Below are 23,846 nucleotides of genomic sequence, written 5' to 3'. Positions count from 1 at the left end.
CTTTACTAAAACTCACTTTATTATGACCCTATGTATCTTTTTTTATTTTTTTTTGTGTGCTTCTAAAGGGTAATTTCTTTCTAAATTTGTGCACTGAAATCTTTTGCATTCTGCAGTTCTCCTTTCTGTAAAGAAAAATTTAAAAAATTCTGTTTCTGAGAAGGGACAGTCGGATCAAGATTACAGCTCGTTGCCAATCAAGGAAGTGAAAGGCCACTGAGCTGCAGTACCGAGAATGGCCACTATAGTATGTGTCCCTGCTGAGCGGCGGGCGACGTTGGACCTCCAACTGCTCTAGTTATTTTGAGTAACCTTTAGTGTGTGTTTTTTTTTTTTTTTTTGTTTTTTTTCCCTTTTCCCTTAAATGTATAGTACACGTGAAAAGTAAGAAACTTTTGATTTGTTATTCGATTAATCTGTTTCTTTCTCCTCCTGGACTGATCAATTCACAGGTAAAATGAGTCTTTCGTGAATACAGACTTTCCCATTACTGAGAGAGAAGATGACAGTTGGTGCTCGTAAAGTTCTATGGAGAAATCTGCTGTTTTAGGAGAACTTGCAGCAGAACGTCTGCCTGCCTCTAGCTCCTCCCACTCCATAGAATGTTAAAAGGACCAACTGTCATCTTTCTTCACTGAATACAGATTTTTACCCATAAATTGAGAGCGAATGATCAATCCAGGAGGAGAAAGAAGCCGATTTATCTGATGGGAAAATAGGCAACTTAGTAATTGATTTGATTTGTGAAATTTTAAAATTCAAACAACATTTGCTCTTTAAATCGGGTATGGTAGTGGTAATGGGGTGCATCTCCATACCAGGGTGAGGAGCAGGTGCTGATAATGTGGAGGATGATAACGCGGGGAGTGTAAATTACTGGGATCCAAAATTGTAATCCTTTCCTGCTCTAATAGAGCTGCGCATTAATACAAGTTTTGGTAGTGTGAATGAGTGAGTTTCCCACACGATGTTCCCCTTCTGCTCCACTACTTTCCCCTGGATACTTCCAGTGTGGAGACAATGGGAGAAGGGACAAGCGGCGCTTACTGTCGTACTGGAAATATTTGACTCGTCTCTCAAGAATCGAAGATTAGTAAAGATATTCAGCGAGTCTGGAGAGAAGACAGATGTCGGATCCTGCGAGTGGAAATGCATTGATGGTCACTCTAGATGTGGAAACTCGAGATGCTCAGTGTCACGATCTACAGCCCCTTCACTCACCAGTCAGGGGGAAAATCTGCCCTTTACATCAAAGCTCTGTGCTCCTGCCTGTTACTGATATTACCCAAACAGGGGGGACATTACCCCCCAAATTCCACTAAGGATTCTCTTACACAATGGCCACAATCCAAGAGGCCGTTCCCATGTAAGCCAGTAATAATGTGCTCTAAGGAACATATGCGCTGAATTCATACCGGCAGGAATGCGGGGTATAGAATGTTAGGCTTTTTCTAAAGACTGCCGTGTTTGCCAAGGTTCACAGTTTCCTTTACAATAGGACCTACTGTGGGAATTTGGGGGCCTGCAGAACAGATATCAGTTTGGAGGGTCTGGTACCTTCTTAAAACTGTGTTACTTTACTAAGGAATCTTTAGTAATGAACCGCGCTCCATTTTTGTGCTTTTTATCGTTGTTGGGATTTTTTGTTTCTTTAAAGTTCCAAATTCCCATAGAAATAGATTTAAAATACAATGTTTCGGCTGTCTCCAAATGTCTATATTGGTAGAATAGAAAACTGGCGCGTGCGCTTATGTGGGTAAAGTATTTCCGTTCTATGCATGTGGACAAATAATGGGGAGTCTGATGACCTGGGACTGAGTTCAGGACTGGCGCATACAGAGAAAGCAACTGATCTCTCCGATTACGCGGCGCATGCGCCGGAGTTCAGCTTTACTGTTCAAGCGCCGATTGGCTTTTCCAGGATCATTTTAGAAGGTATACCGCACTGTAGTTGATTTCTCCTACATCCAAAAAGCAGCGGCTGCCAAGGCAAGCAGGATCATGGGGTGCATTTAAAAGAGGTCTGGATACACATGATGAGAGCATTATACTGCCTCTGTACGAATCCCTGGTTAGACCGCACATGGAGTACTGTGTACAGTTTGGGCACCGGTGCTCAGGAAGGATATAATGGAACTTGAGCGAGTACAAAGGAGGGCAACAAAATTAATAAAGGGGATGGGGGAACTAAAATACCCAGAGAGATTAGCAAAATTAGGATTATTTAGCCTAGAAAAGACAAGAGGGGCGATCTAATAACCATGCATAAGTATATAAGGGGACAATACAAATATCTCTCCGAGGATCTGTTTTATACCAAGGAAGGTGACGGTCACAAGGGGGCATTCTTTGCGTCTGGAGGAGAGAAGGTTTCTCCACCAACATAGAAGAGGATTCTTTACTGTTAGGGCAATGAGAATCTGGAATTGCTTGCCTGAGGAGGTGGTGATGGCGAACTCAGTCCAGGGGTTCAAGAGAGGCCTGGATATCTTCCTGGAGTGTAACACTATTTTATCTTACAGTTATTAGGTTCTTTAGAAGGACGTAGATCTGGGGATTTATTCTGACGGAATTTAGGCTGAACTGGATGGACAAATGTCTTGCTAAGGCCGGAGTCACACTACAGCGAGATACGGCCGAGTCTCGCAGGTTTAAAACAAGCTCTGGCACCGGCACTCCGGGGCTGTGCGTGCAGCTCCATGTATTGCTATGCGGCCGCACGCTCCGCTCCGGAGTGCCGGTGCCAGAGCTTGGTTTTTACCTGCGAGACTCGGCCGTATCTCGCTGTGTGTGTGTGTGTGTATGTGATCCCGGCCTAACTGTTACTATTGAGGTCAGACAAGCTGATCATAAATTCGCTTTACAGGTTCCTTTTTAAGGGTATGTGCACAACTTAAGTATATTTGGTGCATCTTCTTTTTTTTTTCCATTTTTTTTTTTTCCTGGTGCAGATTCCCTCCCCCCACTCGTTAGTATGTGTGAAATCTGCTGAAAGTATTGACATGCCACAGATTTAAATCTGCAAGTCAAAAATAAGCAACATATGCACGAGACTTTAGGATTCTCATTCACTTCATTGGAATCAGGAAACCCTTCCGGTTTTGTGACACTCCTGCGCAAGAGAAAAAGTGCCAAATATGACAAATCTGCAACGTGTGCACACGCCCTAACGTTCCTTGTTTAAGCAAGGCTACGTTCACACTAGCGTTGCGCCGCCCTGCGTCGGCGACGCAACGCGCGACGCACGCAAAAACGCGCGCAAACGCACGCAAAAACGCGCGCGTTTTGCGACGCGTGCGTCGTTTTTTGACCAAAATCGGACGCACAGAAAATGCAACTTGTTGCATTTTCTTGCGTCCGACGCTAGCGTCGAAAACGACGCAAGTGTCAAAAAACGCCACCCAAAAAACGCACGCGTCCCCTATGTTAAACATAGGGGCGCGTCGCCGGCGCAACAGCGACGCACATTGGCGGAACGCCAATGTGAACGTAGCCTAATTTGGAGATTTGTATCAGGAAAAACAAAGCTTCCTCACAATTTTGTACAACATTTTGGACAGTTAACTCTTCTGTGCCTAAAAAAATTAAGTTTCTATATAACCCATGTATGTACCATTTTACTTGTTGAGCAGAACTTTGAGCTCCAGAGCTGCTCTTGTTACTTTGATCATGTATGTGAATTTGCAATTATTTCTTTTAAGAACCTATTCTGGAAGAAGGCAACTATATGTTATGAAAACTGAAAAAATAAATTTTTTTTTTTTTTTTTTTTTTTTTTTTGTAAATTCTGCCTGCTTGTAGTTTACATCAGGTAGTGATTTGATCCCCCTTGCTGAGATCTCGGACCCCCTCGTTCAGAATCCTGCTGTGTTCTTTTCAACGTGCACATCCACACAGCTGTTTGTGTTGTTGCACTGTGTAGATGGAAATCTGTTACTAGTGAAATGGTATTGTGAAAGCGAGGTAGGGGGTGTGTGTCTTTTTTTGTTTGTTTTTTTTTGGGGGGGGGGCTTTTATGAGGAAAAAAATGGCTATCCCATGTTAATCTCACGCTTTTTTACTTTTAAAGTTTAAAACAAAAGATACAAAGGGCAGATTTCTCTCATTCCCTGTTTGCTAGCATCAAAACGAAGCAGAATAAAATATACACTGCTCAAAAAAAATAAAGGGAACACTTAAACAGAATATAACTCCAAGTAAATCAAACTTCTGTGAAATCAAACTGTCCACTTAGGAAGCAACACTGTTTGACAATCAATTCCACATGCTGTTGTGCAAATGGAATAGACAACAGATGGAAATTATTGGCAATTATCAAGACACACTCAATAAAGCAGTGGTCCTGCAGGTGGGCACCACAGACCACATCTCACTACCAATGCTTTCTGGCTGATGTTTTGGTCACTTTTGAATGTTGGTTGTGCTTTCACACTCGTGATAGCAGGAGACAGACTCTACAGCCCACACAAGTGGCTCAGGTAGTGCAGCTCATCCAGGATGGCACACCAATGTGAGCTGTGGCAAGAAGGCTTGCTGTGTCTGTCAGCGTAGTGTCCAGAGGCTGGAGGCACTGCCAGGAGATAGGCCAGTACACCAGGAGATGTGGAGGGGGCCGTACGAGGGCAACAACCCAGCAGCAGGACCACTACCTCAGCCTTTGTGCAAGGAGGAACAGGAGGAGCACTGCCAGAGCCCTGCAAAATTACCTCCAGCAGGCCACAAATGTGCATGTGTCTGCACAAACGGTTAGAAACCAACTCCATGAGGATGGTCTGAGTGCCCGATGTCCACAGATGGGGGTTGTGCTCACAGCCCAACACCATGCAGGACCATGCCATGTGGGCATTTGCCACAGAACACCAGGATTGGCAAATTCACAACTGGCGCCCTGTGCTCTTCACAGATGAAAGCAGGTTCACACTGAGCACATGTGACAGAGTCTGGAGACACCGTGGAGAGCGATCTGTTGCCTGCAACATCCTTCAGCATGACCGGCTTGGCAGTGGGTCAGTAATGGTGTGGGGTGGCATTTCTCTGGAGGGCCGCACAGCCGTCCATGTGCTCGCCAGAGGTAGCCTGATGGCCATTAGGTCCGTCCATGCATTTCAGCTTGTCGTATGAACTCCTAGTTATTATTCCTCTTACTAGATGTTTACTCCCGATATTTGTAATCTGTGGTTATAACAACATAGTTTTTTTTATTGTCCCTGGAAATCTGCCAACAGAACCGAATCTGCTCGTGAGCAAAGTCTGCTTCCTATTTTTGCTAACAGGAAATCTGGAGATTTTTTTTTTTTTTTAATATGCTGAGTAACTAGTGGCATCCAGTTCTTGGAAGTTTCTTTCATGGTCAGTGGAAAATGTTAGCTTTCCTAAAACTGTTGGGAATAAGGAGGTGAAAAAACTTATATGAAATATGTTTCAAAATCTGATCCTGAATTCTGTGAGCTGTATCGGCTGCGTGTGTCGTGTTTTTATATATTTTTGCATTTACCCTATAATGGCATCTACAATAAAAAAAAAGGGTGTGTTTGTTTTTTTTTTTTGTTTGTTTTTTTGTCTTGAAAATTAGATGATCACAGGGTATCTCACTGCCAAGATTTCTAGAAATCTGTTCTAATCTGAGCGTTTTCCTACAGTGCCTCCACAGGAGAACTGAAGTATTACATGGTGCTGAGTCCTCCAGAGACAGAAGCGCTCTTTCCAATTCCCCTGCCCTCTGTTCCTCCAAAGCTGACCAATAGATCATGCTTTCAGGATTTTCTTAGCATTGAACACGGGTCTAGCGGATTGAGGACCTGAATGAGGGACCTTCCATGTTGCTACGCAAGTAATCTTAATTTGGCTGCTGTTTATGATCCAGACAGGGGCAAGGTCCACCTCTGTAATACGTTGCCTATAACTTTACAGTTCCTTTCCTCTAAATCTTAGAAAAAATAGAAGGTTTAGTAGCTTTTATTACCAACTTGAGTTATAATGCATGCACATATGCCAATATATTTTCATTTTATTGCATAATTTGTATCCTCTTCATTAAATGTGCCCTCCTCGTCCCCCTTTTTTTTTTTTTTTCTTCTTCTTGCCAGTGGCTTTTACAGCCCTATTTCCTAATAAAATTCAAGCCTTACAAGATAATCGCTCAGGCAGGATGATTGATGGGCTGCAAATCTTTCCTTGCCTGTGGCTGCCCTACCTACAGGGTGCAAGCGGGGATCCTACAGGGTCCTAGCACCGCTCACATTTGCCGTACGTTCTGATGCAGATTGTGAAGTGAGAAAATGTGAAAAAATAAGATTCGGGTCTTTAGAGGTTTCAGCTATGGACGTAAGAGGAGCCAGGATACCGTCCTAGATTTACACTGTATAGATGTATATTATGAATGATTATGTGCACCAATGCTATGTCCGCCCCTGATTACAGCCACACAATAGTGCTGGTACTGCTGTATGGCTGTGTAACTATACATTGCAAGTTATGATTTATTAATCTTGGTTTACACCAGTTCTTAGAGAAACTGATTATTCCGATGTGAATTTTACTGGGTTTTCTGAAAGTTCAGTTGGGTATTTTTATTTTATTTTATTTATTTTACACTTATTTTCCATAAACAGGATATTTAGTTTTAGATGATGATTATTATTATCATTAATAATAATAATAATAATAATAATAATAATAATATTACCTATTTAGATATCACGTAAAGGGGTTGTTTTCCACTTTCAACAAAGTGGACCCTGAACAATTGCAATCAAGAAAAATAACAACCGGCATGCGGCTCTCTGTCTCTGTTTTGGCTGCCGCTATGACATCACCATTGCAGCCAATCGCTGAGCGGCTCCGCCAGCAAGAGCACAATTTCCAGATTATAACCATTGATCAGGGACCACCTGATCTGTATAGTCCTGGGACTTACGGCCATTACTTTGGAAAGTCACATTGTTGAGGGTTGGTAATTAAGACGCAGCCTATACCAAGACTATCAGTATATGATCGTGGCCATCACAAACTCAGGATCTCCACTAATCACAAGGACTGATCGCCGCAGTTCCTCAGTAAAATTACCCAAGTCATGCAACTTCGTTCTCAACCCAAAGGAGAAAAGATGGCTTTCTAGTGTAACCATTTTAGAGGAGCCCCACTTTACCTATACAACTTAGGACATTTGGCCAAATTGGGTCTTCTCTACCCACGTCCTTACATTGTGAGGTGGTGGCTGCATGAGAGACCTTTGATGGAGGTCCAGAGGGAAGTGGTTTCTCCTTGTGGAGACTGCCAGCTGGCTTGGGGAGATTTGTAGGCCTGGAGATGCTTCCTGGGTTGCGGTGAGGTGTGTGTGTGTGTGTTTGTGTTTTTATTTTTTACGAAAAGGGTGGTGGGGAAAAATGCGAAAAGTTGTGACATGTGCTTTATTGTGTATTAGTACTAGCCATTAGGTGACGAATCCTAATAAAAATAAACCTGCAACGACTCTTACTACTAGTAACTCATACGACTCATAGACTGTTGCTATTAGTGACTCGTAATCCCACTTTTCTCCTGTAATGATGCTCTGGGAAACACTACAAGTCTATGTAGGTGTCGTATATCCTTCCTATAAAGCTGTTGAGTGTGTATATAACCTGAAAACCTTCACGCATTGTCATAAAAAAGAATTTAAGAGCTCAGTGAATGCTTAGAGATCACCCTGACAAATAGACTGGTTTATGCCACCACCATCTTGGGTGCAGTTTATGGACATATATGGTGGTTTGGATGAAGCCGCGGTGATTTCAGAGGGCAGGTATGTCAACTAGGAGTTTCTGTCTATGGGCGAGGTATGAGAAAATCACACATGGCATTCATTTTCTTTCACAGTTGAATCACATCATCATATTTCGAGGATGAGCTTGTTGCGTAATGCCTACGAGGTGAGCAGCCGTTTTGCATTGCTTCCTTTTGAAGTGTAAGCCGGGATTAACTTGATTACCGGTAAATAGAGTTGGAGATTTCACGGCCTTTTTCATTGCTAGTTCACATGTCTGTATCTGGGAGCCATGATTATGCTTCCACAGGTATATTCAGATGACAGACATTATAAAGAAGACCTGTGCTTCTTCTCTTAAAATGAGCCCCAGCAAGCTCCATCACTGGGGGTGTGATTCTTTAGAAATCGGTTAACACTAGGTGCGTAAATCTGACCCCATCAAGAAATGAGGATGCAGAGATTGATTTTTGTATCTTTAAAGCAGTTATTTATTTATATAGCACCATTAATTCCATGGTGCTGTACATGAGAAGGGGTTACATCAAAATACAAATATCACAGTAAACAAAACTAACAATTACAGACTGATACAGAGGGAAGAGGACCCTGCCCTTGCGGGCTTACATTCTACAGGATTGTGGGGAAGGAGACAGTAGGTCAGGGGTGACAGTAGCTCTGATGGTGTTGAGGTGGCCGTGTGGTCATCACAGGTTGTAAGCTTCTTTGAAGAGGTGGGTTTTCAGGTTTCGTTTGAAGGATACAAATGTGGTGGATAACCGGACGTGTTGGGGCACAGAATTCCAGAGGATAAACCTCGTTGATACAAAAATTAAATTTCTTGAATTGTTTTGATCTCTAAAGTCAATGGACAGAGCTGCAAACATTTGTCTACCTCCACTCACAGCAGCACAATACGAATCCTGTTCTTGAAGGGAGATCTGCACCGATCAGATATTTTATGACCTTAATGACTAAAATCGAAAAGGCCCTATTTGATGTAAATCCAGGCATCAAATATCCCAGTCGATCAATACTGTGGCGAAGGCTGGATAAATCAGTTACTGAATGGTCCCCCTGAATCCTACAAAGCACAAGGTGATCTTTGAATTTCCTCTCTGGGAGGTTTGTATGTTTTATGAGGATATGAGTAAATTATGATTTCCAGACTAATCTATATTCATGACTGTGTAGTAGATCATTGTAGATTGTAAGCTCTCACGAGCAGGGTCGTCTTATTTTGCTTTAATTATTGTATTGTTAACGTTGTTACTTATGACTTTTGTGTTTGAAACTGTTAAACTGTAAAGCGCTGCGGAATATGTTGGCGCTATATAAATAAAGATTATTATTAATATTATTATTATTATTATTAGATTCTTTAAAAATCTCTGGAGATGCTGTACTATTTTTGCCCTGCCCAGTGACATCCACCCCAATGGAAACTCCATAAAATCCAGTTGATTCAATCTGATCCTTTCGGGGCTTGTAGGTGTCCATCAAGTGCAGGTTCTGATACTGGCATCATTTTAGCTTTTCTCTCCCTATAAGGGAACCAAAATATCTAAACACTAGCATTGATAAAGCTTTAAAGGGGTGCAGCATAAAATACTGTTCTTTGGCTGCAACCTTCAGATATTTTTCGAAGTGGATCAGCTGTCGCTGACTGGCTGCAGCGTCCAAGTGATATTTTGTCAGTTGACTGACTGAGGATACAGCGCGGAGATTGAAGGAATGGCGTTGGACTGGGAGATTTTTTTTTTTTTATGTGCGAGGGGGAGTTTACTTTGTTCAAGTGGCTGTTCAGTATTGGACAATCCCTATACATTTTATTTTTTTCACAAAAGCGGGAAGAACCTACAAATTCCATCCCGATACTGGTTGGCTTCAATGTTATGACTTAGGTGCTGGAAGTTAAACATGTGAACCAGTAACCCACTTGGCTATGTTCCTTTTGGATTTTATACTACCATTTTTTTTTGTCATAAAATTTAGTTCAAAACTCCATTTCTATCCAATGGATCTGTTTTGCTGCAGGACCTCTGCCTGACGTTCAACGATCTCTTGGCTGTAGAACTGAAAAAAAAAAAAAAAAAAAAAAGTAACCACTTGCACAACTCTTATTTATAGTTTGTGGCAATGGTCCTCAACCTGTGTTTCCCGAAAATCCAAATCCAAGTTTGGTCACTGGTTGGAGACCACTGTTCTACAGCTCGGACTACATAATGTTTCAAAGCTTGTTTCTACGCTTATCAACTCCCTTCCGCCTAAGTGATATCATGCCCAAAGTATGTCATTCAACAGCTCGGCTCTTAAAAGAAGTTGTAGCGAAACAAATGAACCATGCAAAAGTTTAGCCCTCCAAGAACATTACATTCCTGGTGGAGCGTGCTAAGATGGGTATTTCACACCAGCTGGGGAGCTGCAATGTCAGAGCCTGCTACATGTAAAATTCCACAATAATCACCAACACTGTGTGATATTATGAGGGGGATTTATACACTGAAACTACTGGAACAGCATGTACGATAGTGTTTTTTTTTTTTTTTTTTTTTTTTTTTTTGGAAACCATAATAATCTTCTGTCATTTGTTTAATTTGAAGTCGAACAGAGCAAACACTTGGGGAATGTTCCCGGGTGAGATCACCAGGATCTTCTCGCTAAAGTTTTCTTAATGAAGGCTTCATGCTTTTTTGCTTTTGTCTATACAAAGTCATAATTCAAGACCGGACGGCTTCCAAGTGCTTGTATCCTCCCACTGCTCCATTACAAGTGTCTAGGAAAACTCAAGCCCACCTACATTGTCAGTCCGGTTAAAGGAGTTTCCCACTTACTGAAAAATTTCAGCCAAAGAGGGGGCAGTATATTGTAGCGATGAGCAAATCTTCCAAAAATTTGAATTTGCGTATCAGCTGGAAATTCAGTTTTGCAAGTCTAATCAAATGTGCCCCGATTACCATTACAAAAAGTTTACTGTGGTCTGAGGTCTCCTGACCCCAAAGCATAATGCATGGGTGGGTCAGATGCGGGTTAATGTATTATGTAATATTTTTATCATGCTCACCTCCACCTTTACCTTTTTCCTGTCGCTGCCTCTCACCACCTGTCCTCCAATGGTTTCCCAAGGTACCCATTCTGCTCTGACGCCGGTCTCCTATGCACTCTTTGGCGTTTCTTGGCACCAGCTAGGCCTTGACCCAAATTATTGTGTTGTGATACGTGCTGTCCCACGTGGCCACAAGGAGTGATGCACATTACAACATGACCTCTGAAGGCGTGTGGAGGCCTAGTCAATGACAAAGAGCAGGTGCCTTAGGAAGTCAGAGGATGGCATTAAGGTCAGGGTCACTTGCGAAACTCATGCGAGTCTCTCACATCAAAACCCGGCACTGCCGCCGGCACTTGGGACTGGACCGTGCAGCTACATATATTTCTATGCAGCTGAACGCTCCGGTCCCGAGTGCCGGCTATTGATGAGAGAGACTCACAAATTTCTTGCATTGCACTCGCAATTGTGACCCCAGCCTAAGGGTGCTTCAGGGGACAGGTGAGAGGCTAGGGTATAAATGTGATAATGTTTATTTTAAATACCCATGGCTGCCATTTTGCTGGACTCGCACGTATGGAATTCCTAAAAATTCATTTTAGCAAGCACTCATGACTTTTGAGAAATTCTAAACAAATTAAATTACCGTAGTTTACAAGCTATTCTCTAATCCTTAGTATAGAGCATAACCTACCGAAAGGCACATTACTGATGACTTGGTTCCTGTGCCACAGCTCGGGGGCTCCTGCTGGTTTGTCCTGCAGCAATCTCTGGCATCAGCGTGAGAAATTTAGACATTGTTGTAGCATCGGTCTCGGTTTACTGTCCAGAAGTGGTGGCATCCACGACTACCCAGAAGACGGCTGCAGAGGGAGAACACCGAGGACACTGACTGTCTGCAGTGGTCACCTGGGTAGTGAAAGACACAATCACTGCAGGACACAACAACGGAGCAGATCGGTGGCACTGCAGAATCAGATGTCATATGTTTGTCATTATTTTATGCACTTCAGTCCTTTTAAATGTATTAGCTGGCTAGGTAAATCATTTATAATATTATTATTTATTTTCTTTAAATAACTCGTTAATCATTCAAACATATTGGAGAGGAATTGTTCAGCGAAAAGTCCCAGCAGGGGCATTTAATGTGCACTATTGCCACTAATTGTACTTCAAAACTATTCATTCCTGTTATTTTCCTATCGTATAGTTTTTTGCACTTTTTATTTTTTTTTTCTTTAAGCTTCGGCAACTTGAAAAATTAATTACGGATCTTTTCATTGCCCGTTACAGTAATATAAATGTTCTTTCCTCTTCTCAGGTTCTCCGTATTATGACAACGTCCGTCCACTCTCCTATCCAGATTCCGATGCCGTCTTAATATGTTTTGACATCAGTCGACCCGAGACACTTGATAGCGTTCTTAAGAAGGTAAGCGTAGCTATTATCAGCTATTATCATTTTTTTTTTTTTTTGCTAAACATGTGATGATGTCAGAATCAAAGAATCCTCATTTGCAATTCATAATCTTTCAATATGTTAAATATCCATTTCATTTTCATGTAGATTGTGCCAAATCATCAGAGTGTGTGTGTGTGTGTGTATATGTGTATATATATATATATATATATATATATATATATATATATATATATATATATATATACTGTATATATATGTATGTGTGTATATATATGTGTATATATATGTATGTATATATATATATATATATATATATATATATATATATATATATATATATATATATATATATATATATATACAGTGGGGCAAAAAAGTATTTAGTCAGTTAGCAATAGTGCAAGTTCCACCACTTAAAAAGATGAGAGGCGTCTGTAATTTACATCATAGGTAGACCTCAACTATGGGAGACAAACTGAGAAAAAAAATCCAGAAAATCACATTGTCTGTTTTTTTAACATTTTATTTACATATTATGGTGGAAAATAAGTATTTGGTCAGAAACAAAATTTAATCTCAATACTTTGTAATATATCCTTTGTTGGCAATGACAGAGGTCAAACGTTTTCTGTAAGTCTTCACAAGGTTGCCACACACTGTTGTTGGTATGTTGGCCCATTCTTCCATGCAGATCTCCTCTAGAGCAGTGATGTTTTTGGCTTTTCGCTTGGCAACACGGACTTTCAACTCCCTCCAAAGGTTTTCTATAGGGTTGAGATCTGGAGACTGGCTAGGCCACTCCAAAACCTTGAAATGCTTCTTACGAAGCCACTCCTTCGTTGCCCTGGCGGTGTGCTTTGGATCATTGTCATGTTGAAAGAGCCAGCCACATTTCATCTTCAATGCCCTTGCTGATGGAAGGAGATTTGCACTCAAAATCTCACGATACATGGCCCCATTCATTCTTTCATGCACCCGGATCAGTCGTCCTGGCCCCTTTGCAGAGAAACAGCCCCAAAGCATGATGTTTCCACCACCATGCTTTACAGTAGGTATGGTGTTTGATGGATGCAACTCAGTATTCTTTTTCCTCCAAACACGACAAGTTGTGTTTCTACCAAACAGTTCCAGTTTGGTTTCATCAGACCATAGGACATTCTCCCAAAACTCCTCTGGATCATCCAAATGCTCTCTAGCAAACTTCAGACGGGCCCGGACATGTACTGGCTTAAGCAGTGGGACACATCTGGCACTGCAGGATCTGAGTCCATGGTGGCGTAGTGTGTTACTTATGGTAGGCCTTGTTACATTGGTCCCAGCTCTCTGCAGTTCATTCACTAGGTCCCCCCGCGTGGTTCTGGGATTTTTGCTCACCGTTCTTGTGATCATTCTGACCCCATGGGGTGGGATTTTGCGTGGAGCCCCAGATTGAGGGAGATTATCAGTGGTCTTGTATGTCTTCTATTTCCTAATTATTGCTCCCACTGTTGATTTCTTCACTCCAAGCTGGTTGGCTATTGCAGATTCAGTCTTCCCAGCCTGGTGCAGGGCTACAATTTTGTTTCTGGTGTCCTTTGACAGCTCTTTGGTCTTCACCATAGTGGAGTTTGGAGTCAGACTGTTTGAGGGTGTGCACAGGTGTCTTTTTATACTGATAACAAGTTCAAACAGGTGCCATTACTACAGGTAATGAGTGGAGGAAAGAGGAGACTCTTAAAGAAGAAGTTACAGGTCTGTGAGAGCCAGAAATCTTGATTGTTTGTTTCTGACCAAATACTTATTTTCCACCATAATATGCAAAAAAAATGATAAAAAAACAGACAATGTGATTTTCTGGATTTTTTTTCCTCATTTTGTCTCCCATAGTTGAGGTCTACCTATGATGTAAATTACAGACGCCTCTCATCTTTTTAAGTGGTGGAACTTGCACTATTGCTAACTGACTAAATACTTTTTTGCCCCACTATATATATATATATATATATATATATATTATTGAAGAATTCCTCTACAACGTCAACATAGCAGTGCGCACACGCTGTCCATGGGGATAATGGCGACGGCCGGTACTGCTGTGTTGATGTTGGAGTACAATTCGTAAACCAACGCTTTCTTCTGTGTACAGCCCCTGTCATGTCCTTTTGTTCTGAGGTAAATAAGCCGCTGCCAGATGAGTTTGGCAGCAGCTTACTCTGTTCTCCCGGTAGGAATCGCATGAACACTCGGCTGAGGGAGTTAGTAGAGAGAGCGCGGTCTGCTGAACAAGTGTTTGACCAAAACTTATGTAAGGTGTATGCGCATGCACCTTATGTGATTCTTTCTCTTCACGTGTTCGTCAGCTTGTCACTGCCCTGGCGGGCATGTTTGAGATGACTGTCATTCTTGTATGTTTTTATGTAACTGCACTTTACTAGAATTTGCTTTTACTCATTCCTTGCACTTCTATAGAAAATTGTTTAATTTTCACAGTTGCTGTATTTGTTTGTTTTTTCTTGTATTGAAAGAAATTCTGATAATCTAGAATGTCATCATTCGACTGAAAAGCATATTTTACTATTCTGGTGACTTTCATATATATAAGGGGAAAAAAACCAAACATTTTATTTAAAAGGCAACAAATACCGTAATCTAGGATTCATTATTATTTATTAATAATCATTTTAATGTTTTTAGGAAATTAAACTAAACTATTTTTTTTTTCAAAATATCCTCTTTTAGTGGAAAGGTGAAATTCAGGAATTTTGTCCCAACACCAAAATGTTGCTAGTTGGATGCAAATCTGATCTGCGCACAGACCTCACGACGCTGGTGGAACTGTCCAATCACAGGCAGACGCCGGTATCTTACGATCAGGTACGTTTTTATATATGGCCCATAGTGTTTTATGTATGTTTTAGAGATTTGTTGTGGATCTGATTTTTATGTGTGTGTGGCTCTCTTCCCCCCCCTTCATGCTCCCCAACTAAGCCGGGTTTCCCTGTTCCCACGAGATGGCTAATTTTAGATAGTACTTCTCGAATAATTACATGCTCTCTGCCTCCTGTATGTAGTAGTTAAGATTTATCACAATATGTTATCTAAATCCATTAGGACTTCACATAAGTCAGGCCTGATGAAGGTCTTATACTGTGCAATTATCATCTGGCTGGATTCACGGGTTAAGCTTTGTACAATTGAAGAAGGAATTCTGGAATGTGACTCAGGATCGAGGCCGCGGCACATGTGAATGTTATGTAACGAGAAAATTCTATAAGTACAATCTATGAGTAAGGGCGACTGCGTGTTCCTGCATTGTCATTTTCTCAGAAAACATTTATTAGCATTCTTGTGAACACTAATGTATACTAGGAATCTGTCCTCTCACTTACAATGATACACGCAACATATTTGCCAACTTTGATGTCATAATATTAAGTCATCCTAATGAATTGCTGGTAATAGTCATTTTCTTTCTACAACTTTGGCCATGGGCGGTATCGGCCTCTGGCCATGGACGAGATTGGCCTCTGGCCATGGGCGGGTTCGGCCTCTGGCCATGGGCGGGATCGGCCTCTGGCCATGGGTGGGATCGGCCTCTGGCCATGGGTGGGATCGGCCTCTGGCCATGGGTGGGATCGGCCTCTGGCCATGGGCGGGATCGGCCTCTGGCCATGGGTGGGATCGGCCTCTGGCCATGGGTGGGATTGGCCTCTGAGTCAACTTGTCATTTTTCACAATTTGGGCAGCACAGTGGGTCAGTGGTTAACACTTTGGCGTTATGGGTCTATGACCCTGAATTTAAAATCAACCAGGCCCTATATCTACATGGAAGTTATGTTATTTTTGTGCTTAACATGTGGTCTCCTCTCAAGTTGACCCACATTAATTTCACACATTTTGACTATCCGATAAACATTTGGCCATCTTGGGGGGGAAAAAAAAAACAAAAAAAAACCATATTGGCAGGACATGAAAAACCCAATCACGGAGTTTTTACAAAAATTGTTCAAAACTGGCAAATTTAACCAATTTTAAAATAAATATATTTTTACATGCATCTGTGAGTATTTATAATGTATGATGTGACTGGTATCCAAGCTGCCACACAACTTTTTTTTTTTCGTGGGTATAAAAAAACCTCTTTGTTCCGCCGATCCCAGTGTCCGCCACCGATCAGTAAGTTAAAACTGGTCAACCCCTCTAAGTGTTTAGAAGTGGCTAGGATGACTAATCTCAAAATGTTTCCAGGAGATTTAACAAATCCATGCAAATTGGATGAACCCACCAATTTTAGGCAAAGCCAGATGACCACCTGATATACATGGAGCTTCTTGACTCTTCCCCCCAACAGATAACTTTGGAGGAACAAAGTTTTTTTCTTCTGGAGAGATGTCCAGCTTCCATGGTGTCTAGTAGTAACTTCTCTCCCCTTTGAAAACATGAATTCTTGGGCAGCACTGTCGTGTGTATGAACCAGCTTTAGACCTCTTCATGATTCCGTTAGTACCTTAATAAATATTTGGTCGTCCGGTTTCCTCACTTTTTTGTTTTTCTTTTCACAGGGTGCAAACATGGCCAAGCAAATCGGAGCAGCCACCTATATAGAATGTTCGGCCCTTCAGTCTGAGAACAGTGTAAGGGACATTTTTCACGTCGCAACTCTGGCATGTGTAAATAAATCTAATAAAAACCTGAAAAGGAATAAAACGCAGAGAACCACAAAAAGAATTTCACACATGCCAAGCAGACCAGAACTGACCTCAGTGTCCACAGACTTGAGAAAGGACAAAGCCAAGAGTTGCAGTGTAATGTGATGGGGTTCTTAGTGGATGGAGTTAAATGAAGATTTTGGTTGAATATTCAATGAAGGTCACTGCCAAAGTGTTAGATACTATACTGTTGGTAAACCAGAGCCGTTAAGGATTTTCTTCAAATTCGATTTGGTACGCAACGACGAAGCATGTTGACCGAACAGAGGAAGAAAGTGGGACACTTTGGAAAGAAGTTACACCAAAAAAATATGAAGCAATTGGAAATGTGTTGATGGATTAAAGGAAATTTTTCTTCATCTTTCAAAAAAAAAAAGCTGAATCGCTCAAATTTCAGTTCCATGTATCTATTCCCATTTATTAGCCAAAAAGTTCTCTTTGAGCACTCTTGTTGACTTTCGTTCAGGGGTTTGCACTCTTCTACACAAAGAGTTTTATACAATGTGACCTGTAGATGAAGGATTGATTGCATTGCTCTACAGGAGGAAAAAAATTGTTTTGGAAGCCCCCCCTCCCCACTTCCAACTTTTCAAAGTTCTGTAATCTTCTTGCACAGCTATGTAGACCTAGGTAGTTCATGGTACTTTTTATGATCTAGCTTTTTAAAGTCATATCTTTTTTGTTTTTCAATTTACACAAAATAAATAAGAGGATGTGAATAGCTGTTATTTCAACTGGGAAAGAATCGTGAAGAGAAACGTGTGAATTCCATTTTGTACAAATGATTTTTGAAAGTTCTTAGATGTTATCAGTTAGAGGGTCGGCAACTTGAAGAATCACAGGTTTTGAAAGTTAGCATATTAGTATTTGACTTAACTATGATCTGATTTATACCTTTTTCTTTCTTTTTTTTTCTTTCACTTTCAAGCTTTTTTTTATATAAAAGATTCTTGCCAGCCATGATATTTGAGCATTCTTCAAAGGAGCTTAATAAACCTAACTCCCTTTTAGTTGTTAAGGATGCAGATGAAAATAGAGACGGCCGTGTCGGAATTCTTAGTCTTCTAAGCCTTTCTTGGGAGGTCCTCTCATGTAGACGAAAAAATTTCAGCTATTGCATATCTTGCAGACTGTTGCTTGTTTGAATGCAAGCATTTTCTCCATTAATGGCTTCATTATTTGAAGCACGGATCTGTGTTATGACCATTAAACACTCTTGTTTCATGTGTAGACAAGCACTGTCACATCTGTACAACAGCACGAAGAAACCCAACATTCCAGACATTTTCCCGGAGGTTAGTCCTCTACTGGAATGTTCAATGATGGATCCTATTCCTGTCCTTCTCCGCTAGGTTCCACTTATTAAACACCGCAGTACACTTTCCATACGACGTGCTTTGGGCAGTATTACAACAAAATAGCTAGCAAGTGCTTACTCTGTATTCTAAATATTGTAACAACCAAGATTGGTTATATCAATCTTATAACTGGACAACGTTACTTTTTTCTTTCTTTGTTCAATGTCCGTCACTCTGTGTATGTTTTGATTTGTAAATGTTTCTGCTGTATTTATTACATTATTTTTTTTTCCCTTTATGTAATAAAGGCTTCATTAAGGTCATTGTTTCTGGTTGTCCATCTATATTGGAAAGGTCCTACTGAAACAAGCTGAGATCACGAGTTGAGACCTCAACGATTGTCGCTAATGTATAATAGAACCTGACTAGGAGGGTTCGGTTTCCAGCAGCGCCACCAAAGGGGAAATCAAGAATTACACGGTACCCTCTACAATTGATAGTCTGTATATGGAATGCAGAGATCAGCTTGGTCCTCATCACTGTGACTTCTTCACTTCGTAATGTTACAGGGTCTCCACTTCTTCGTTGTTACTGCGGTTCCTTCCGCGTCTCAATAATATGGCTCACAGGTGGGGGCTCCAATTACGGGACTGCGCTGGTATCAGTCAGCTCTTAAGAGCAAACCGTTTGAGCGCAATGGGACTGAATGAAAAAACCCGAATTCAATGGTTAAAGGTGATTTGTATGGGACATTAACATTGATGATCTATCCTAAGAAAAGGCCATCAATGTTTGATCAGTGGGGGTTGCAAAACCCTGCACCTCTGCCGAGCATTTGTGCCCCGGTGTCTGCCAGAACTACTCGGTTACAGAGCTGTGTAGACTGAAGAGTGGCTGCGGTCGGGTACTGCACATCCGCCACCTTTTCAATATGGGGTGGATGAACAGTACCTAATAATGGCCACTATTCCGTCCAATTGTGCTGTGCAGCTCCATAAGGGAGTAGGTCCGGACAACGCCGAAACAGCAGATGGGCGGGGGTGTCAGGTGTTGCACCCCCTCACCGATCAGACATTGTCCCAATACTTTAGTTATGTTTGGGTGAGGATAGATTAATGTATCACAACTCATTGTGTTGGTGTCAAGAGATCATTTGTCATCTCTGGGTAGACCAGCACTGTGGCATAATTTATACAACACTTCCATTAAGAAATCATGGCGGGAAAACACATCTATCATTTCTAGACTAGCATCTCTCCTAAGATATTAGATGACTGTAAAAGACGGCACAGAACAATAAGCAAGCTGCATAATACGACCATAATGGTGCGCTTATGAGCCTGCAATGTATCATAAGACGGGTGGAACTCATTAGACGGGCCCTAATTGAGTTACGGAAATCGCACAAGTGAACATTGCTCATGAGGCGGATTGGCACATTCAGCAAGATTAACAATGCCCGGGGTCAGCACCGAGAAACCAGACTGAATATTCATGCTTCATTTTTTCCAATGAATAAGAATCATTTTTCCGGTAATAGTGTAACATTTCTTTATGGTTTTGACTGGCGTATTTCAGACCTTTTTGTCACGTACAAGGTATCGTACAGATGGGAAATACTTCAATATCTTCTCTATATCCAGTATCTTACATCATCCATTTTCTTAAAGAGGAGTTCCAGTCACAATTCCTTTTTTTGTCAGTGATGCAATGCTACATTCTACGTTTGTTTGTTTTTTGAAGTTCTTTCATACATATTGCACTTTCAAAAGACTGCATTTATTCTGCCATATAGTGTACTGGAAAATGGGAAGAAAATTCCAAGTGCAGTAAAAAGTGTCATTTTACAAAGGCTTTTGAGTATTGTTTGTTTTTCCATTTGCCCTGTTCAATATATGGTAAAACTGGCCTGGTAGAATGGCTCCTCAGGTCAGTACTACTATGCAGATACCAAATATGTAAAAAAAAAACACAAAAATTGAGCTTAACTTTAATACCAAATATGTATAGGTTTTTTGTTGGTTTGTTTTGTTAATTTATCATTTTCTGAGCCACGTAACATTCTCATTTTTCAGGATCTGGGGTTGTGAGAGGAGATATATTTTATGATTTTTTTTTTTTTCTTGCTTTTGAAAACACCATAATTCTGGTGTATTTGTGTGTTTTGTGTTTTTTTTTGTTTCTTTTTTTTTTTTGTTACGCTGTTTGCCAATCAGATTAATTTATTTTATATCATCATTTCTGTACTTCGTGATACCACATATTTGATGCCAAGTGTATTTTTTAAAAAAATAGTTTTATTTTTAATGGGGGAAAAGGGGGGGGGGGATTTGAACTTTTTTTGTTTTTGTCTAAAACTTTTTTTTTTTTTTATTCGGTATTTTTACCAGTCCCCTTAGGAGACGTGAAGCCTGTGTTATACATAGCTGTGCTTCAGCCATGCTATACATAGCAAAATCCCAATCTCCTGTGAGCGCCAGCCACGGTCTGGCGTTCACAGGAGGATCATGATGACAGGCACTGAAATCTTCAACAGACCTTCGGCTGTCATGACAACCCATCAGCGCCTCGCGATCATGTGACCGGTGCTCCGATGGGCAAGATCAATGGCACGTTTCCTTTCGGCATGTATTAAATACTGCGGTGAAAGCGGTATTTAACTGGTTAAGAGATAAAGGCGCTTGATGGCTGATCAAATTGGCCATCAAGTACTGGGACAGGTGTGGGCTCAGCGTTTAAGGCCTTATCACATGGCAGTTGACTTAAACATACATCGTTGGTCATGAAAGTGTTAAATGGAGTATTCCTGTTTCGGAAACCCCCTGTCCCAAAGATGATTTTTTTTTTTTTTTTAATTAGAAAATTGAGGTTTACTGAGCTAAGTTCTGCTGCTGCTGTCAGTGTATTTTGTCTGTAGCGCCAATGTTGCAACAGCAGAGCTCAACGGCTCTGCCAGAGTAGGCAGCATGAAACGCCCAGAGCTGTCCCCATTGGGGCTGAAAAGCTATATTTTCTATCAGTATGTCATTGGCGTGTAGGTGGAACTTAGAGGAAACCCAAGCAAATACTGGGAGAACCTAAAAATTCTTTGCAGATTTTGTTCTTGGCCCAGGACTCCAGCACTGCGAGGTCACCGTGCTGCCATATTAAATGATTGATGTAAGAGAGATAATGTCAATAGCTAATTATTGATAAATATAACTAACAATATCATAATGTGATTTTCTTCCATTAAACAGATGATGGTAAACGGGCAATTTTTTTTCACAGTCTGTGGTTCTTGTTCAGTGGTGGCCTGAGAAGTAATGTCCTCTGCTGCCGTCGTCACAAGGACAGAGCTTTGGATCTCCTCCAGTATCCATGGGATAAAATGCTAATATGGTTTTTAGCAGCTGGCATCAGTGGTGTCACTTAAATTATTAATCACATTACATAATTATAAATGTGGATGAAAAACGTGACTGAAACAAGTCAGATGATGGATCAACGAAAGCTCCTGGAAGAAGGACGCAAAGTATATTCAAAAAATCGGAACATTTTGGATACAACCCTGTTCATTTCTGGGGCCGGACTATGATATATTGCAAGGTGGAAATTTCCTCTGTGGCTTCATAAAAATACACATTTGTTATATAATCTTTCTTAAGGTCAATGTTAGTAATATTATAGTAAAATGAGAGAGGTCCCTGCCCTTAAGAGCTTACAACTTATATCGAACAAGTTAAATCATTAATCAGGAATTAAATCTTTTAGTGCCTTATTTTTTTTAAATTTTTAATATTTTTTTTTAGCCGAAGTGGTTTTAATAGTGACTTTTATTTGCACCTCCTTCATTCTACTTGTGCTTTTAAAAAAAAAAAAAAAAATATATATATATATATATATATATATATATATATATATATATATATATATATATATATATATATATATATATATATATATATATATATGTGTGTGTGTGTATATATATATATATATATATATATATATATATTCGTTTCATCAGGGTATTTTTTTTTTTTTTTTTTTGCATTATGGGCGTGATATTGATTATCCAGATGTTTTTGGTAAGTCATTATTTGTGACTTTTTGAAAGATGGCAAATGTTGGGAGTCGGATATACACTGATGTAATATTAATGGCCAGTCTTATGACTAGACCATCAGAAGTCTGACTCCTGCCTCCCCCAAGCTTTCTGGATAGCACAGAGAACTCATAATCTACAGTCATACTTAGTCCTATGTTTTTTTTATTTTCTTTATATTTCAGGAGATTCCACTTATTCACTATACTTGTCAACTTTTGGGATGTTCACCTGGAAAGTATATTTCCCTTCAACTGCGGTATGCCTTTTCTTTAGGTTACAGCCCCTACTCACCTTTTCCACCCAATCCTTCTCCATTGACACTGGGCGCCATCTAATAAAGAAGAATATTAGTGTCATGCACAAAAATCTTTCCAGAAGAGCTGCTTTCTCTGACGTCTTGTTAGGACATTGGAAACTTACCAACTGTTCCATAATCCTTGGAGATCTCCCTTTTTTCCAGGAGTCTCCCGAAATTTTCGGGAGAGTTGTAAAGTATGACATACCCTGTAAGACACATTTAATCTGCCTGAACAAGCCCTTTTAGTTCTTGCTGCTGTACAACAGACTACCTCACCCTAAGACACAGGCTTGTATATACATATATATATACTGTATATATACTGTGTGTATATATATATATATATATATATAAATTTGTCTAAGGGGTACTTCCGTTTTTCTGTCCTCAACTTCCGTAACGGAAATCCCACGTCGCTGATTGGTCTCGGCAGCTGCCTGTCATGCCGCCCGCTCCATAATCCCCTCCAGTCACCACTCACACAGGGTTAATGCCAGCGGTAACGGTCACCCGTAGAAGCGCTGGCATAGTGCAAAACGGCCGTCGTTTATACCTGCTCACACTAACTCCTATCCTCACTCTCCCTGCCATGAATTTTTTAACGAAGATCCAATAAAGCAAGGAATTTTAGATCGGTGAGTGCCTTTTTGCTTTCTTCTCACATAAGTGGATACATATACAAAAAGAGAAGAATGGTGTGCTGCCGCCATTTTTTGGATTCCTATTTGTGTGTGTGTGTGTGTGTGTGTGTGTGTGTATGTATATATGTACAGTCATGGCCAAAAGTATTCACACCCCTGCAATTCTGTCAGATAATACTCAGCTTCTTCCTGAAAATGATTGCAAACACAAATTGTTTGGTAGTATTATCTTCATTTAATTTGTCTTAAATGAAAAAACACAAAAGAGAATGAAGCAAAAAGCAAAACATTGATAATTTCACACAAAACTCCAAAAATGGGCCAGACAAAAGTATTGGCACCCTCAGCCTAATACTTGGTTGCACAACCTTTAACCAAAATAACTGCGACCAACCGCTTCCGGTAACCATCAATGAGTTTCTTACAATGCTCTGCTGGAATTTTAGACCATTCTTCTTTGGCAAACTGCTCCAGGTCCCTGATATTTGAAGGGCGCCTTCTCCATTTTTAGATCTCTCCACAGGTGTTCTATGGGATTCAGGTCTGGACTCATTGCTGGCCACCTTAGAAGTCTCCAGTGCTTTCTCTCAAACCATTTTCTAGTGCTTTTTGAAGTGTG

At 40.7% G+C, this 23,846-nt stretch overlaps 1 protein-coding gene across 1 annotated transcript in view; it reads left to right on the top strand.

Moving 5' to 3' along the window:
* Positions 1-18,521, top strand: part of RND3 (Rho family GTPase 3) — a 28,263-nt gene extending 9,742 nt beyond the window's left edge. Inside the window, exons 3-5 of the mRNA XM_069732903.1 lie at positions 12,112-12,221; positions 14,931-15,065; positions 16,754-18,521. Of these exons, the coding sequence (XP_069589004.1) occupies positions 12,112-12,221; positions 14,931-15,065; positions 16,754-17,005 (497 nt within the window). The 3' untranslated portion in view covers positions 17,006-18,521. The remainder of the gene's footprint in view (positions 1-12,111; positions 12,222-14,930; positions 15,066-16,753) is intronic.
* Positions 18,522-23,846: the final 5,325 nt, after the last annotated feature.

The sequence above is a fragment of the Ranitomeya imitator genome, chromosome 7 (assembly GCF_032444005.1).
Source record: "Ranitomeya imitator isolate aRanImi1 chromosome 7, aRanImi1.pri, whole genome shotgun sequence".
Lineage (NCBI taxonomy): Eukaryota > Metazoa > Chordata > Amphibia > Anura > Dendrobatidae > Ranitomeya > Ranitomeya imitator.
The sequence above is the reverse complement of the archived record's forward strand: the minus strand, read 5'-3'. Positions and strand labels throughout refer to the sequence as shown.